At 47.9% G+C, this 19,209-nt stretch overlaps 1 protein-coding gene across 1 annotated transcript in view; it reads left to right on the top strand.

The window, feature by feature from the left end:
* The window catches only part of P4HB (prolyl 4-hydroxylase subunit beta), a 39,371-nt gene that overhangs the window by 7,437 nt on the left and 12,725 nt on the right, over positions 1-19,209 (top strand). The window contains exons 2-3 of the mRNA XM_082271789.1: positions 10,526-10,732; positions 16,143-16,276. Of these exons, the coding sequence (XP_082127915.1) occupies positions 10,526-10,732; positions 16,143-16,276 (341 nt within the window). The remainder of the gene's footprint in view (positions 1-10,525; positions 10,733-16,142; positions 16,277-19,209) is intronic.

Raw genomic sequence — 19,209 nt, forward strand, 5'->3', positions numbered from 1 at the left:
AAGACTATGGGACCCCTCACAAGGCACAGCGGGACATATGCGCAGTAGGAACCTGGCTGTGCAGCCACGAGGCTTCACTTTGGTTTCCCTTAGTTCAGTTGCCGGCACCCAAAGCCAAGCGAAGAATCAAACCGGATGAGGACATCACTGGATTCAGGGGCAGTTAAGTGTTTAAAGTCAGCAGATACGAATACTGTAGCTGCAGACTTATAAGTAAAGCTCCAAGCTCCCCCCCCCCCCCACAAAGTGGTTGCAGACTTCATTAACCCAGTGAAAGGGCTATCAGGTAATTAAATGAATCCTCCTACGTAAGTTGTACCTTTTTATCTGCAGTCATCCCAAGTGCTGATTTTTATGAAGCTTCTCGGAATTCAGAAAAAGGGGTGGAGAACTGGAAAGACACTGTGCAGAGCTCAGGGAGTTCTGAGCTGATTGCAGCGAAGAGGCACACCTCCCTGCACATGGGAACAGAGCTGAGGCTGTCTATATCTCCATCTTGTCTCCTTGCAGAACGGCAATCTGCCTTACTTGCATAGGCACAGCCCTTCTGCCTCTCCCAGGGATGATCACGGGTGGCTGGCAGACATGGGGTCCACTGGACCTGTTGGACATCCCCACTAGCCAAACAAGGTGTGATTATGCCATCTAGTGGCCATTAAACAAAACTATGTACGTTAAGGATCGACCAATTATCATCAAAGCTGATATATCGGGGGGCCGATATGCACTTTCCCCGATATCTGAATCGGCCCCTGATGAACCTCCTGAGGTAACCCGATATTTCAGGAAAGTGCTGTACCGGAGTGAGGCCTGCAGCTAGAGACATCACCCCGGTACCGGCGTCCATAGCCAACGGTCAGCTGTCTTGTAATGACGACCAATGTGGCTTAGAAGCCGATCGGCTGTCCTTGCAAGGAGCGGGAGGGGACGTCCGCGGGTCTCCCGCCCCACCAGGAGACCTGGGCAACCAGCCTGCACGGCTGCAGAACAGAAGACCCAATCAAAGCTGCATTCGGCTCTGATTGGGTCTCCATGTAAAAAAAACAGGAAGTGATGTCATCACATCGCTTCCGGGTACTCTGTGCCAAATTCATAACAATTACAGCATTCGGAACAGGCAAACTTGGCGTTTTGAATGCTTTTAAGTGCAGAGGGATTTGGGGTCTTAGACCCCAGATCCCACCACAAGAGTACCTGTCAAAAAATAAACTAAACTATGTACAAAAATATTGGGCCGACACGGATATGCGACCAAAGCATCGGCAATAAAAAATCGGTCGCACTAGTACATGTAGGCTGTTTGGTGCAAGAGCCGTAGTAAATACACGGCGGCTGGTCGGCAAGTGGTTAATGCTGATGGCAGAGGAAGGAAGCGGCAGACAGAAATTGGTGCTCTTCAATTGAGATGAGGACACCTAGAGAGGGATTTGCTTTGTTCATATTTTATGTCTGAGGTTTAAAACCACTTTAATGTATCGTAGGGCTCAGCGGCCCCTTATCTGAGGCAGGAGGTGCTTGTTGGAGGAACCTTGGTTGAGATGTTCCCCCATAGGGTAGCCATTGCATTCTTGTCTTTACTTTTCTACAATTGTAATAAAACCCTCGTTTGCGTTGTACCGTGGGAATGTAACTCTGTACAATTCTTCTTTGAAGCTTCAATATGCAAACATAGCCCAAGGAGTACAGAAAGTGCCAGAAGGGAGACGGTTCTGAGTAAATTCTGTAAAGCAAGAGCTTATTGTATCCGAAGCCAAAACCTATTCAAGTTTTTTTTTATTTTTTTTATTTTTTTTTTTTATGGTTGCTTTTTGTCTACACTGGGGGGGGGGGGGGGGTTGATTGTCCTCATCACCTTTTTAGTGGTAAGGCAACAGCTACAATAAAGTGGTCACCAGAACAGGGATAGGAGGGGAATCCTGTTTTGGGGACACTCATTCTGCTTCCTCTTGCCTACAGGACAAGTAAAGTGTCCCTGATGAGACCAAAGCCTGGTAAGGGCCATCTTGCCAAATGGGCACGCGGGCAGTTGTCCAGGGGCCCCACTTGCCAAGCGGCATTCCCCGTTCCCGAGTGCATCCCGCTCCCTAACTTGGCAGTTGGCAAGCATCAGTCAGCCCTGTGCTGCTGTCAGGCCATTTGGGCTGTAGAGGGGGAGCCCACAACTGCAGGAATGGCTGTCCTCCTCCACAGGAACAGGCGCACACAGGACAGTCGAGTCTGACTCCCGTGTGTGTGTTCACCAGACCCAGCCGCCCAATTTGGAAGATGTCATTAGCCTGGCACTTCTGTACCAATAAATATCGCCTTATTGATTTGCATTTTTATTCTCGTGGGTGATTGTGTAAGCGGGGCCCTTTAATGCTCTTAAGAGGGCACTGGCCTGGTACTTTCAACCCAGTGGGTTGACAGCTCTGGTCAGATGCTGTACAAACAGTTGACATTACAGCGATCTCCCCTGCTGAACTGTTCTGTTCTGACGGATTCCCCCCGCCACCAGGGCACTCGGTCAGAACGCTCAGCCATTGGCTAAGAGTGATCGGGAGCCAATCAGCTGCTGGCTTTCCATCATGCATGTCCCACAGGGTTTGGCCAGCTTTTGTTGGACCATCTGATGTACATGGGCCAAATGGCTTTTTTTTTTTTATTTGGCCCATGTACTAGGCATAAATCTGACACCCTCATTATTTTAGTGTATAATTTATAGAACAATGGAACATTTAACGTTTCCTGGTTTCATCCAAACCCATGGATGAGGCTAAAATTGTTCCAGATTGCATGCTCAAAAAAAAAAAAAAAAAAAAAACTCCATAGGGTCACACAAAGGAACCCGTTCAGCCCATACAGGTTATACAGAACTCTGGTTGTATAGAGCAGTGCAATGCCTTTACAGTACATCACTTTTCCTTTTTTTTTTTTTTACTCAAAATCCATTTAATTGAACTTTGTCACCACACTGCGTCAGTGCTCTGTGGTGCATATACATTCTGCAGCAAAGAAAGTACACCTCCTGCATTTCTATGTAGCACATGTTTGGTGTGAACAGGGCACATGGAGAACAGTGGTTTCTAATGCCTAGAGCAGTGAGGGTGAACCTTGCACCCCAGATGTGTTGGAACTACATTTCCCATGATACCCATCTACACTGCAGAAAGCATAAGCATCATGGGAAATGTAGTTCCAAAACATCTGGGGTGCCAAGGTTTGCCATCACTGGTCTAGAGTGAATGAGTCTTTGAATGCAAAGCTGGAAAAGTGGACCTGCCACCCTTGGCAATCTGCTTCTTAAAGTGATTGTCTCATGCATGTTGTGTTTTTTTTTTTTTTTTTTTTTTTTTTTTAGAACCAGCCTCTGTGCAGTTGGCTTTGCACAGTGCAGCCCAGATCCTTAGGTTGAGACAAATGCAGATGAACCGCTTGGGTGAGGATCTATAATCAGGTGCAGGTCAGATCCGTAGTCTAGCAGTATCTTCAAACCTAAAGTGATGACCGCACACCGATGTAAGTGAACACGTGAGGTTTATCCACCACTGTAGATCCAACACTGGACATCAAAACATCACGGACAAGGACAAAAGGTTACCTTTTTATCCTTGTCTGTTTTGGATCTACAAAGGTGAATAAACCTCACGTGCCAGATCCAAGAGGGACCAAGAGCAGAACAAGGCACTTATGGCACATTTATTTACCACTGTAGATGAAAACATCAAGGACAAAAGGTAACCCTTTGTCCTTGTCTGATGTTTTGGATCTACAGTGGTGAATAAACCGTAGGAGGGTCCAGGGGGAGCAGTACAAGACGCCTATCACAAGCGGCTTACTATGGGGGCCCCTGTGCTGCAGCTCTGTAGCCAGAAAGGGAGCTGCCATTTGGCCCTGCTCCCTCCTCTTCTGATTGGTTCACATTGATAGCTGTAGGAGCCAATGGTGCCACAGCTGTATCAAGAGGGAATACCAGGATGGCCGAGGACTCGTGGACATTGCTGGATAGAATGGGGGCCCAAGTAAGTATTAGGCATGCTGGGGGGCTGCTACACACCAAGCCTTTTTAAATCTTCATGCATAGAATGCATGAAGATAAAAATAAAAGCCCTCTGACTCTACAACTCTAAGATGAAAAGCTGGAGCAAAATGTGGGGCCATTTCCCATTTTGCTTGGTTTGTAAAATTCTGCCCTGGTGATTTGACAAGTAGTGCGACCTCTGCTAGAAGCTTGGCTGAGTATTGAGACAATGGCTTACAGGTTTGTGGAATGTTTTCAGTGTTCCATCAGGGAAATGGAGAACTGAGAACGGTCAGTGTGAGGGCAGCATTATCAGTCCTCCCGGTTGAGGAAGGTCTGCTTTAGTGGTGACGTTGGGTCCAGTTTGGTTGAAGCCGTGTTGCAATCATTGAACAGTCAGATTATGATCGGATTGCAACATCGGGAGCCGGAGCATCAGCTGCATGTATTCTACGTGTCATATCAAGTTGAACTTTAGCTTACGTGATTTAAAAAAATCAACTGGTTTGTAATGTGTGCATGTAACTATTTTTAAAGTGGTTCTAAATGTGGGGTATTTTTGTACCTTTAATGCATTCCCAGTATTAAAGAGGAAGTAAACCCTCCTCTATAACTTTTACCTATAGATGATCCTATGATGAGACTTACCTATAGGTACTGTAAATATCTCCTAAACATGCAGCCAGTGACATCACTGGCGCATGCGCTCTGAAGGAACGGCCGATCGTGCCATTCTTCAGAGCTCCGTGACAGTCGGCTCCCGTGCGCGGGAGTGACGTCACCGCGGCTCCGGCCAATCAGATGGCCGGATGCCGCGATCCCGGAAGACGGGCGACTGGACATGTCGCCTGTCATGCAGGAAAGCGGACAGCACGGCGTGGGCTCGTTCTAAGGTAAGTATTGCATAATGAGCTAGTATGCGATGCATACTAGCTCATTATGTGTTTCTCTTGCAGGTGGCAAAAAAAAATGTTGGGGGTTTACAACCTCTTTAAGGTAAACGCCCCACTATTTCCCTCCCCTCCAATCAAAACTTGTCTGAGCCATTCAGTAATGTGCCTTGCTGCAGTCTCCTCTCCCCTCTGTCTTGTCACTGGGACTTGGGCTGCTGCCAATCGAATGCTGTGAGGCGGGCAGGGGGTGGGGTTGAGCCACATTGTGCAGTCTATGGACACAGGCGGCACGGCTCAGGGGTGTTTGAGATCCTAGTCCCAACCCACCTGCCTGATCCCACCAGGAAGCCCACATTGCACACAGCTAATCACAGGCAGTGAGACATTTGCAGTTCAGCCCTGAGATCCCAGGTTTATATTGTCTATGGCAGTGGTCCTCAACCCTGGTCCTCAGGGCCCACTAACAGGCCAGGTTTGCAAGATGACTAAATTACATCACAGGTGATCTCATTTGCTGCTCAGTGATTGCAGTACTCTAGTCTGCATCTCCCCAAGGGAATACCTAAAATCTGGCCTGTTAGTGGGCCCTGAGGCCCAGAGTTGAGGACCACTGATCTATGGTATGGGCACAGGTTGGTGGAGCAAAAGGACCTTGCTGTATGAAATGGTCTGCAGTTCCTTTTGTGTATTGTCCCTGCTTAGTTGTGCCTTAATTTAGCTATTAATGTCTGTGTAGCCCTGGGGTGATGTGACACTGACAAATGATGGTTCATAAAATCAAATGAGAAGCCATATAATGCAGGAATTGTGTGCAGAAGTTTAATTTTCTGCGTGTGACATTTTACCATCAACATGGGATATATGGATGTCAATCCTATTTGCAGCCAGCGTAGCAAATTACCTGTGGAGGTTTTCAAAGGAGAGCATTTTAAGTATCTAAAACTTGCAGGGTGTAGAAGATCTATCGGGTTTTTATTGCAGTTTGTCCCCACTATTGAGATTGAGGCGCTATCTGTCCCCTCTATTGAGATTGGAGCGCTATCTGTCCCCACTATTGAGATTGAGGCGCTATCTGTCCCCACTATTGAGATTGGAGCGCTATCTGTCCCCACTATTGAGATTGAGGCGCTATCTGTCCCCACTATTGAGATTGGGGCGCTATCTGTCCCCACTATTGAGATTGGGGCGCTATCTGTCCCCACTATTGAGATTGAGGCGCTATCTGTCCCCACTATTGAGATTGAGGCGCTATCTGTCCCCACTATTGAGATTGGAGCGCTATCTGTCCCCACTATTGAGATTGGAGCGCTATCTGTCCCCACTATTGAGATTGGGGCGCTATCTGTCCCCACTATTGAGATTGAGGCGCTATCTGTCCCCACTATTGAGATTGGAGCGCTATCTGTCCCCACTATTGAGATTGAGGCGCTATCTGTCCCCACTATTGAGATTGGGGCGCTATCTGTCCCCACTATTGAGATTGGGGCGCTATCTGTCCCCACTATTGAGATTGGAGCGCTATCTGTCCCCACTATTGAGATTGAGGCGCTATCTGTCCCCACTATTGAGATTGAGGCGCTATCTGTCCCCACTATTGAGATTGGAGCGCTATCTGTCCCCACTATTGAGATTGGAGCGCTATCTGTCCCCACTATTGAGATTGGGGCGCTATCTGTCCCCACTATTGAGATTGGGGCGCTATCTGTCCCCACTATTGAGATTGGGACGCTATCTGTCCCCACTATTGAGATTGGGGCGCTATCTGTCCCCACTATTGAGATTGGGGCGCTATCTGTCCCCACTATTGAGATTGGGGCGCTATCTGTCCCCACTATTGAGATTGGGGCGCTATCTGTCCCCACTATTGAGATTGGGGCGCTATCTGTCCCCACTATTGAGATTGGGGCGCTATCTGTCCCCACTATTGAGATTGGGGCGCTATCTGTCCATGACCATGGTCACCAAACAAAGTATTGGGAAGCAATTTGTCACTAGAACAGGAATAGGGGAGAAATCATTAAAGGGGTTGTAAAGGTTCAGATTTTTGGAAATGCAAGCAAACCTGTTATACTTGCTCTGTGTAACGGTTTTGCACAGAGCAGCCCCAATGCTCTTGGGTGCCCCAGTTGGGCTCCTTTTTTAGAGTGCCCCACAGAAATTGGCTTTCCATGGGGGCACCCATGCGGGTGCGCTCCCGAACCTGGCTGCTGCATGCATTGTCACAGCGGGACCCGGCCCTGCCCTCCACTCCTGTCACTGGATTTGATGGACCACAGCAGGGATCTGACAGTCCTGAACCTGCCTCTATGGACCTCACGATCTGACACGGTCCTACCTAGTCCTATAAAGAAAAAAATTGGTAATACTTTTTGCTGAGCTGTCAGTGGCAGCTTTGCTATGGAGGCGGGTGCAGAGGACACAGCTGACAACGGAAGCCCCTTAGTCTATGGCTGACATCTCTTCCCATTATTTCACATCCAATTATCAGCAGTGTCTTCTGCAGAGCTTCCGCCGCTGGAGATCGGATCGGATCGGCTTCAAAGAGAAGTAAACTGGATATTTTTTTTTTACAGTTTACAGGGCTAGATAAGTTGGTGTTCAATTGTGGATGTCTAAAGATGCATTGGGTTTTAGGGTGGACTTATCCTTTCAGTCAGCCATGTATGGTTTGAATATCAGCCAGTTCAGCAGGGACCAGCCAAGATTCTATCTATGGGCAGCCGATACACTGACAAGTCTGCAAGAGACCTGCATGGCATCAGCAATCTGATTGCAGTGGCGCAATGCTTTACAGGCTATGGCAACAAATAATGCACTTTTTACTTGAAGAAAAATTACTTTTTTTTTAGTCAAAAGGTGAAATCCTTGAACAGTGGCGCTTGCTGCAGTTTCCTTTTTTTTGAAGAGGCTGAGGTAATGAGGTAGTGACCCATGGTGACTTGCAGGTGTAAGCTGTGGAACGGTCATTATCTTGGCAGCCAAGGGAGCTGGTGACCTGGAACAAGCATGAAGGGCAAGTATTCAGAATTTGATGGCTGCTTCATGGCAATTAACACTAGCCTGGATTAGTCTGAATTGAATTCTGTAATGGTGATTTCTGTCCTTTTGAGGTTCACTTTGAAGACCTGATTACCCTACCCATGCAGGGCACTGTTGGTGCTTGTAAAGTTCTTTCTGCTCCAGTTGGGTTTTTACCAGTGCTCTGTGTGCCCGCCTCTGCAGCAGCTGGCACTGAAATCTGGTGTCCCGTGTTGGTGTCTTGGGGAAAGCATTATCACCTCCTGTTGTGCAGCAGTGCTTAGATCATGGGTGCTAAACCTGTGGCTCTCCAGCTGTTGCAGAACTAAGTTCCATCATGCTTCTGCCCTTGGGAGTCATACTTGTAACTGTCAGCCATGCAATGTCTCATGGGACTTGTAGTTCTGCAACAGCTGGAGAAGGGATGCACCGATCCGATATTGGGATCGGATATTGGTGCTGATACTGCCAACATGGCTGGATCGGGGTATCGGTAAAGTCCAAGCTCAGTCGTCCCTTACTTGCACAGAGCCGCTACTTCCTGTATGGGCCCGGTGTTGTAAAATTTTGTCGGACCCGTGAAAAAATCGGACCTCGTCACTTCCGGCTGGTGCGCATGCGCACAAGGTCCGAGGAAATTCTAAAACTTGGCGAACAGCTGATTGAGAGGAGGAGGCGCTGAGGAGGGACGCACACACCGCCGCGGGAAAATTGCTGTCACGGGCGAACCAAAGCTGCTAGAGACCCCAAAATTATATCGCAGGTAGCCAAAACGCTCCCCTATAGCTGATAGAAATTTGGGGTCCCGGGGATGAAAGGGCACGGAGTAGTGACCCCGTGGGTCTCGGGGATGAAAGAGCGCGGAGCAGTGACCCCGAGAACCGGGGACCACTGCTCCGCACCCTTTCATCCCCGAGACCCCAAAATTTTAACACCTGTAGGGGAGCGTCTTGGCTACCTGCGATACAATTTTGGGGTCTCTAGCACATATGGTTCGCCCGTGACAGCAATTTTCCTGCGGCGGTGTGTGCGTCCCACCTCAGCCCCTCCCCCTCTCAATCAGCTGTTCTCTAAGTCTTAGAATTTCCTCAGACCTTGTGCGCGTGCGCACCGGGGCTCGCACCAGCCGGAAGTGACTAGGTCCGGAATTTTCATGGGTCCGATAAAATTTTAAAACACCGGCTCACAGGCGGAGTGATATCAGATGCACTCCGCCTGTGAATGGAGAAGCCGTACACATGAAGCAGTGGCTTTGCTCTGTACTGCAGCCGCATGCATATTGTGCATGTGTGGTTCCGGATCGGTATCGGCAGATACACAATGCCAGGTATTGGGACTAGAAAAGTCGGATCGGTGCACCCCTAAGCTGGAGGGCAATGGGTTGCACCCTTGGCTTAGACCTTCCGATTAGTTCTGTAGCCTGAGACCTCAATAGGAAGTTTTGCAGGCACCCCCCCCCCCCCCTCAATGCCACCTAAAGCGCCAGCAATTTAATTTGCCAGCTGCAGCGTGGGGGGATGTTCAGGAGTAGAATGCTGCAGGGGGCTTTAAAAAAAAAAACACATTGTCGGGAGCCTTGGTCGCCTTGGACGAGATGTTGGGAAAATCTCCTCCTCCTTAGGGAGTGAGCGGGATCTGGGTGTCGACCCTCTATTTTTTCACTAGCCGCTGATGTTTTTCCTCTTTCCCATCTTCCCACCCTCTGCAGTCTCCTTTCTTCCCTGTCTTGCCCTTTTCCCCCTTATTTCTTTTTCTTCTGTTACTATCGGACTGTGCACGGCTGACAGGCTACGCCCCCCACTAGTAGAGGGCTTGGTATGGGGGTCGGGGGTTGGGGGCCGTCCTCTCCCAAAGGCACAGTATGTTCCCGTAGGGGCACCTGGGGGGGTCGGGCCTGGACCACCTGCCCTTCAGCATGCAATGGAGGGGGCACTGTCTGTTTTTTGCTTCATTTGCTGGATGCCCAACCTGAGCTTGCCGTTCCTGTTACTGATTTATTGGTTTCTCATTTTTGCTATTGTAACTTTCTGATTGGCATCATTGTATTTCATGTATTCTGTGAAATATAATGCCCTCAAAGACAATGGTTGAGCCATGTTGGCTCCTTGTGCGCTGTTAAATCTTTTTCTTACAAAAAATCCAATAAAAACATTGAAACATAAAAAAAACACATTTGCCCTGAATGGGCAAGAAGCTGGGATGTCTGAACGAAGGGCCATGGGGCAGACTTTGAGCGTGGGCTATACTGGGCAGCCTGCTGCACTATTCATTGTGGTGGTTTGCAGTAAGCCCCTTCCCATGAGAATACTCAAAGTTGAGCACAGCTGCCATGCCTTTTTTTAGGGTTGGGTATTAAAATAAAGCTATCTCAGGCAAGGCCTGCTTTATCTAATGCTTTTAATGGGTGGTAAATGCAGGGCGGTCCGCCTGGGTTTTGCTATCTCTGGGTCCCTGTCATGCCTGCATCAAAGTTTAGCGAAATGCCTTCATAGATCAAAGTTCATCTTAAGACTGGTTTTATCTGCCCAACTTCTCATCTTCAAGCTGGCATTTGAACTTTTTTTTTTTTACCAGTTTGGCATGTTTGTATGACTTGTGGATGTTTGCTTTCTAGATGCTCCCTGGTGTGGACACTGCAAAGCCCTTGCTCCCGAATATGACAAAGCTGCAAAGATTCTGCATGATGAAGGTTCAAATATCCGGCTGGCAAAGGTAGACGCAACGGAAGAGTCAGAGCTGGCTCAGCAGTTTGGTGTTCGTGGATACCCTACAATAAAATTGTTTAAGAATGGAGACAAATCTTCCCCTAAAGAATACTCAGGTAACCAAACTTTACTTTATCCTCTGCCTTTAATGGGATTGTGCAGAACAGTCATCTGCCGAATATTTTTTCATTCTGTAATGAATTCACGCGTTTCAATGTCTTGGCAAAGCACATTGATTGGCAGCAATTCAATTTTTATTTTGAGGTTCTGAGCAAGCCGGGGACTTTTTGAGAAGTCTTTCAAGTATTGGATAGCTGAAATATATTTAATGTGCCACATGGTGCCTTTATTTTAAGTAACTTAATATGCCGCCTTTCCCCAGTGAGGTACAGGGGACTATCAGTAGGCACGTTCTCTGTGGACTGTCTGCTTTCTAAGGCTCCATGTACACGGAATGTTAAAGTCCCTTTGAATGCTGGAATTTTTAGGACGTTTGAAATGTCCGTTCGGTCGCGTTTGTACCCGCGTTTAGCAGCGTTTGCGGGCGTTGGCGTTTAGAAGCGTTCCTAGAGGTCAAAAAAATGATTCCCCTTTAAAATGGAAAAACGCGAACCCTAAACGTGGGTCATCGCGTTCGGACGCGTTTGTGCGTTTGAAACGCCGGGAAACACCCGTTCGAACGCAAATAATTGCGTTCTAAAAACAGTCCCTGAACGCAACTGCCTGCAAATGACTGTAAACGACCCTGTGTACATGGACAGATGAGATAAAATGTAGATGGGTTCAGGGGCTTCTGAAAAAACGCCCAACTGCTAATTAAACGGCCATTTCCAGCGTCCCGTGTACATGGAGCCTTAAGATTCAAGTGTTATAGGCAGCAATTCAATACATTAACAATTCCTCGTCCAATGCCAGAGCCAATACTGAACTATGATCTGGAACTGGCATGTTTTGGGGGAGGAGCCACAAGTTGATGGATTGAATATGTGCAGAGGATCCAGGTGCGCCATTTGAAGTTGAGGAAGTAAACCCTCCTCTGCAAGTTGTACCTATAGGTAAGCCTCATCATAGGCTTGCCTATAGGTACTGTAAATATCTCCTAAACATGTACCGTTTAGGAGATATTTACCTTAAATGCAGCCAGTGACATCACTGGTGCGTTCTCTGAAGGAACGGCCGCTGGTGCCGTTCCTTCAGAGCCCCATGGCTGTCGGCTCCTCCACGCTGAAGTGACGTCATTGCGGGTCCAGCCAATCAGATGGCCTGAAGAAGGGTGACAGAACATGTCGCCCACAAGAGAGGTGAGCGGTTGGTGCCTGGGGGCTTCGTTCTTGGGTTAAGTATTTCATAATGAGCTAGTATGCAATGCATACTAGCTCATTATGTTTGTCTTTCAGGTTTTTTTTTTCAAAATTCGAGGTTTACAACCTCTTTAACAGAGGTCTATTTTAGTAAAAAAAAAATTAATCAGATTTTTATTAGAATTTATAACCATACAAAAGGAGAGAACCTACATTCATCAGGTAAAGAAGTGACAGAACTGGACTATATCAACATTTCCACATATGAAAATTGTGTAAATTGTTAGTTTAAGACCCGGTCCACACTAACGCGACTTGTCAGCCTGACAAGTCGCGGTCCATTGACCACTACAGGACCCGTTCTAATAGGAGCGACACAAGCCGCTCCGACTTCGAAAAAGGTTCCTGTACTACTTTGGGGCAACCTCAGAGCGACTTGCATAGACTTCCATTATGTGAAGTCCATGCAAGTCGCTCCGAAGTCGCGGTGCATGGCAATGCACAAGTTGCCCCCGAAGTAGTAAGGAGTCGTGTCGCCTTAGTGTGAACCGACTCTAAAAGGTACATATTGTCGTAATAAGCATTATCAAACTACAACATTCGTAAAGATTCATCCTGAAGTAGATGATGAAATCAATGCAATACCTTCTACCTAGGAGCTTTGGAATAATATAGGGAATCAATGATTGGAACACTATACACCAGGTTTCATACTCTGTGTTTGTATGCCAGGTTTCATACTCTTTGTTCGCCATGGTTTCCAATTAGATTAGAATTTCTTGAGGTTGCCATCCCTATAAGCTAAAATTCTCGTAACATGTATATCTTCCACTAGTCTGACCTCATTTACATTGGGGATATAAATTGACTTCCAGTTCCTCATAACTGACCCTAGCTGCCATCAGGATTTGCATAGCTATAGGGCGTAACGACACTGGGATGTTAGAAACTCCTATACTCAGTATGGCTTGTTCAATATTGGGTTTGAGTAGGACACCTGTTATCAGAGAGCATTTTTGAATATACCATTCCAAAAGCTGCGCAAATGTGGACAGAACCATAGCATGTGAGACGGGGTGCCCACTTGTCCACACTGATTAGAGCTGCCATTAGGATATTTGGCTAGAATATACAGGGTAAGGTACCAGCGTAGATGCAGATTTTGGGCCATATCCCACTCCCTGGAGAAACTGTTAGCAAATTGTAAAGTGATCCTAAACCCAGGACTTGGCCTTCACTATGAAAGTCATTCTCCTCTGCTCCAATGTGGACTGAAGTATATGTGGTGTACGAATCTCTTGGCGCCGAAGACCTTGCTGCCTCAGGACAATGGGTATCCTTGTGCATTGCAATAGAACTATAACAAGAGGGGTGCACCAACCTAGCGCATTACCGCAACATTTCAACATAAAATGTCCTACTCAACGCATGTTATAAGTGCACATATCGCAACAATTGGAACCAGTTGCCTTCAGAGCTGTTGCATGGGGAAAAATATTGAAAGCACCACACCATAAAGTCCTGCAAGGTACAGAAGTACTCCTCCCCAATCCCTCTTTAGGTTGACAGAGGGAGCTAATTCCACCAATTCAAATACACTATAAATACACCTCAAGATGGACATAAAGGCTCCTTTTACACGGGCGGCGTGCCCGATGGAGTCAGTTTTGCTCAGCAGGGATTGATCTGCTGATCGATCAGGCAGGTGACAGCTCCATCTCCACTCTGTGAGAAGAGACAGAGCTGTCAGAGCTCTGCTCTATGGGAGATCTGATGAGAATGGACCGCCTGTCCGTTTTCAGCCAATCCTCCAGACGCCTGGAAAATAGGGTTTCCAGCTGTCGATTTCACTGACGGGATCGGATAGCAGCTGGTGTCAGCGGCTCCATAGGGCTGCCTGGAGCATCTGATTCGGTCTGCCTGAGACAGGCAGACCGGATCGGAAAGCCCGTGTGAAAAGAAGCCAAACTCAACCACCTCTCAATTTAACGTAAAATTTGAAAACCTTTAGGTTTAATAAAGGAGTTTGTGTTTATATCCATCTGGACGTGGGTATTTATAATGTATTTAGATTGGTGGCCTTGGCTCCCTATGGTTTATATCCATCTTGAGGTGGGTATTAACAGCACCTAGATTTGTCAGCAACTATTCAGGGGTGAAGGGCAAAGTTGGCACCAAATATCTGAGCACCTTGAGAATCGTTACGCCATCCATCGAACCAGATATTGATTATCAAAAACGGTGTCAAATAGTTTGTTGCCCCTTTTTACATTTTGAATGGGGTTTTATTACTCCAATACATTATCTATCTAGAGCAGTGATTAACTTCTGATCTGCCCAACATTTCTGCTTATCAGCTATACTTGTTAGTGTATTTTGTGTGGCCCAAGACCAGTAAGTACTCTTCTTCCATTGTGGCCCAGGAATGTCACAAGGTTGGACACCCCTGCTATAGTTTCACATGTTGGGTCCCTAAAGGAGATTACTGTATTTCAGAAAATATTCTCTTTAGGGACATTCAGTAAAGTGTGGCAGGAATATTTTAGGTAGGTTTGCCCTGCCCATAAGGTTTGAGGGTAACGTTAGAGTGGAAGTAAATGCGTTTTTGTACTTATGCCTACAAGGCTTACCTGTATGTATTGTGAACATCTAAACATGCGCTGTTTAGGGGATATTCACACTGCATGCAGTCAGTGATGTCACCGGAACATGCACTCTGAAGGGACACAGCATGCCTGTGCTGTCCCTTCAGGGCTCCTTGCTGCAGTCCATGGCTCCCACGTATGTTTTAGTTTCACATTTGTTGTGTTTTGTGTTGTGCTTCTTTACGAAGCAACTTCATATGTACTTCCAAAGGTCCCAGGTGTCAGATCACAGATTAATCGGCTCCTCATTGAGGAAAATGAAGCTAATGACACAAACCTGCGAGCAATCGCATCAATTAACTATGGTTTGTTCGTCTATTAATACCAATCGATTTCCGTTATCCTTCACTATGGTTGAGTAAGCGGCGGTGTGCCGTGAAACGCGTCAACCTTGGACTACCTGTTCCCCACACTGTCTGTTTGCATATGATTTTGAAGAATAAAGAAACTTCATTGCTTTCATTTACCGGAGTGCGGTTCCACTACTTTTGCATCAATCCGGAAGGCGGGTCTTACCAGCACCAGGTTGGGCTGACACACCTGAGCGGCTTTCCTTCCCCAATTATCCTGGATCTCAGTGACATCATTGTGGCACAGCCAGACGGCCATAGCATGGAATCAGTCAGCAGTGACAGCGTGCTGCTGGAGGGCTTTGTGCTAAGAAGGGTTTCATAATGTGCTAGTATACATTGCTTACTAGCACATTATGACTTTACCTGGCAGGGTTAAAAAAATTGGTGTTTACTACTGCTTTAATCATACCTTGGCTATATTTTTAATCTCTGTATAAGATGGTAAATATTAATGTGTGAATCTAGGTTTAAAGTTACATTTCTAAATAGTGAAATTTGGAGAGCCACATCTGAAGGCTGTGGTGTATACATGGAACCAAATGGAAAATGTTGATTTACTCCAGTTGATTTTGAAACCGGAGAACCCGCCAAACTCGGCAATGACTGATCTGGTCAATGAGCCAGAGGGAATATAGCAACAGACTGTTTCTGAGTATGTATCCCAATAGCCATGGGTGCATTTAAATTTTAATGGGGCCGGCTTAGAGGAAGTAAACTCTTCCTTTATGCATTTTCTTTGCAGGGAAAAAAAATGTACTAGTATGCAACTGCACGGGTGGTGTTTCTTCAGAGCGCATGCGCCAATGACATCGGCTGCATGAAATGTAAATATCTCCTACGGTGCAAGGTTAGGAGATATTTACAGTACCTATAGGTAACCTATAACACTTAAGTACATCAAAAGTCAAAACTTGTGTTTGGCTTAGTTTTCGCTTTCTATCCTTATTTTTTTTTCTTTCATTTCTGTCCTGCAAACACAACAGGAAGCAAGGGAATCTCTCCAATATGGCTCCTTTATCAGTGGGACCATTTTGCCAATTGGTGGATTCCTTTCTTCCCTATACTGGCACTATCAGAAAATGGCTGTTAGGGTCTCGGGTAGGAACAGACAGCAATGACCATGAGGTTTTTTTTTTTTTTAACCCGTTACCACGGTTTCAAAACTGGAAAAATTGTGTTGGCTTATACCAATATTACCAAATGTAAAGGCAGTCTGATCTATTGCAGCTGGCAGGGATGCAGCAGACATTGTCAACTGGCTGAAGAAGCGCACTGGCCCAGCTGCATCCACCCTGGAGGATGAGGCAGCAGTAACGGCTCTCATTGAAGCAAACGAAGTTGCCGTTGTTGGTTTCTTTAAGGTAAGATGCAACTCCTCGCTGGAAGAAACTTGTATGGGGAAAGGGCAGTGTGAATAATGTAATCTAGTGATGGTAACCTTTTCCCATGCAGTTTCCAGTTTGTTTTGAGCAGACCGTGCTTTTTTTTAATATATTTAGATGGTGGTCTTCAGCATAGGGGTAGGCAACTTCATGGACTTCGTTCCACTTAAAGATGGAGTTCTGAAGCATTGGAAGACTGACAGCCGAGGCATGACTCCCAGAGACAGAAGCCTAATGGGCTTGGTGCTGAGGTTGCCTACCCTTGTTCTAGCACATCCTTGTATTTCCTAAAGTGTAGAGGTTTGTGTAAAGGGCGACAGTGAAGGTTTGCTGTACACACTGCTCTCCTGCAAAGCTTTCTTTGACTTAACAGCTAAAGCTCCTTTGGCTGTACTCCTATGGATCACAGGAGTGCAGTTTTGCACTTGTGTGACCTGTTTTTCAGCAGAGTGAGCTGACATCCACTCATTGCTGATGTCATAAAGTTGGTCCAGGCTCTGCTTCCCTACTACAGAGTTGGGATCTGCCAGGTGCCTGGACGGACACCTGGCTGCTTTGCGGGAGCCGCGAGAGGCTAAACTGACCTCTCCACCCCCTTAGCAGTGCTGAGGGGCTAAACTGGCCTCTCCACCCCCTTAGCAGTGCTGAGGGGCTAAACTGGCCTCTCCACCCCCTTAGCAGTGCTGAGGGGCTAAACTGGCCTGTCCACCCCCTCGGCGGTGCTGAGGGAGCTAAACTGGCCTGTCCACCCCCTCGGCGGTGCTGGGGGGGCTAAACTGGCCTGTCCACCCCCTCGGCGGTGCTGGGGGGGCTAAACTGGCCTCTCCACCCCCTCGGCGGTGCTGGGGGGGCTAAACTGGCCTCTCCACCCCCTCGGCGGTGCTGGGGGGGCTAAACTGGCCTCTCCACCCCCTCGGCGGTGCTGGGGGGGCTAAACTGGCCTCTCCACCCCCTCGGCGGTGCTGGGGGGGCTAAACTGGCCTCTCCACCCCCTCGGCGGTGCTGGGGGGGGCTAAACTGGCCTCTCCACCCCCTCGGCGGTGCTGGGGGGGCTAAACTGGCCTCTCCACCCCCTCGGCGGTGCTGGGGGGGCTAAACTGGCCTCTCCACCCCCTCGGCGGTGCTGGGGGGGCTAAACTGGCCTCTCCACCCCCTCGGCGGTGCTGGGGGGGCTAAACTGGCCTCTCCACCCCCTCGGCGGTGCTGGGGGGGCTAAACTGGCCTCTCCACCCCCTCGGCGGTGCTGGGGGGGCTAAACTGGCCTCTCCACCCCCTCGGCGGTGCTGGGGGGGCTAAACTGCTCACTGGAGCACACTGAAGTGGTGGAGAGGCCAAAGGGGCAGAGCACTGCCGACTGTCACCAGCTCTCTGCTCACGGAGCTGTGAGAACTGAGCAATTGGCGATGTTTGATCTCTTGGCTTTCAGTGTAGAGGCACCAGGGTGTACTGATACTGCATCCACCTAGGCAAGTATAAATCAACAAGAGCAACCCATACTACTTTTAAGGCAGTGGTTCTCAACTCCGGTCCTCAGGGCCCACTAACAGGCCAGATTTTAAGTATTACCTTGGGGAGATGCAGACTAGAAAACTGCAATCACTGAGCAGCAAATGATATCCCCTGTGATGTAATTTATTTATCTTGCAAACCTGGCCTGTTGGTGGGTCTCCCGAGGACTGCGTTGAGAACCACTGTTTTTTAAGGGCTCCTTCAGACTGTTGGGTTAACACAATGTTAGGGTTTTGCATGGTTGGGGGAAGCTGGTTCATTTTGAATGGGCTAGCATTGCATTAACTCCCCTGACCTTAACACTTTGTACTACAGAGCATGGGTGGGTGGTTCACATTTTATCTTGCGCATAAGTGAATTGGCACTGAAACGTTTAGATATGTCTTTTTTTACAGGCTGTCGCTTTAAACAAGCTGCTAGCAGGCTTCAGTGAACTTTAGCCCTAAGTGTGCTAGGTCTTGGAATAAAGCATCCTTTGGTAAAACAAGGGAGTTGCTTTCCTTTTCACACCTTTTATACAAGCAGCCTAAACGGCTCTTCCATCCTGCGGCTCTTCCATCCTGCGGCTCTTCCATCCTGCGGCTCTTCCATCCTGCGGCTCTTCCATCCTGCGGCTCTTCCATCCTGCGGCTCTTCCATCCTGCGGCTCTTCCATCCTGCGGCTCTTCCATCCTGCGGCTCTTCCATCCTGCGGCTCTTCCATCCTGCGGCTCTTCCATCCTGCGGCTCTTCCATCCTGCGGCTCTTCCATCCTGCGGCTCTTCCATCCTGCGGCTCTTCCATCCTGCGGCTTTTCCATCCTTCGGCTTTTCCATCCTTCGGCTTTTCCATCCTTCGGCTTTTCCATCCTTCGGCTTTTCCATCCTTCGGCTTTTCCATCCTTCGGCTTTTCCATCCTTCGGCTTTTCCATCCTTCGGCTTTTCCATCCTTCGGCTTTTCCATCCTTCGGCTTTTCCATCCTTCGGCTTTTCCATCCTTCGGCTTTTCCATCCTTCGGCTTTTCCATCCTTCGGCTTTTCCATCCTTCGGCTTTTCCATCCTTCGGCTTTTCCATCCTTCGGCTTTTCCATCCTTCGGCTTTTCCATCCTTCGGCTTTTCCATCCTTCGGCTTTTCCATCCTTGCGGCTTTTCCATCCTTCCATCTTGCGGCTTTTCCATCATACACCTTTTGGTGACTGTTCTAAGGGAATCTGTCAGGGTGGCCATTGGCTCACTTGTGCTGAATTTTTAGCCAGTGTTTTTTGAGTACTGCAGCGATTAAAGGGGTCGCCAGGAGAGTAGTAGTTAGTGTTTTGCAAAGGAGCACTTTGTTTCTGGAAAGTTGAACACTTTAAAATTTAAAGGAAAAAGGTGAACCTATGCACGTCTCTTCCCTGAAAGCATTGCAAAGAGCAGGAAATG

Source organism: Pelophylax lessonae (genome assembly GCF_965119305.1).
Source record: "Pelophylax lessonae genome assembly, chromosome: 11".
Classification (NCBI taxonomy): Eukaryota; Metazoa; Chordata; class Amphibia; order Anura; family Ranidae; genus Pelophylax; species Pelophylax lessonae.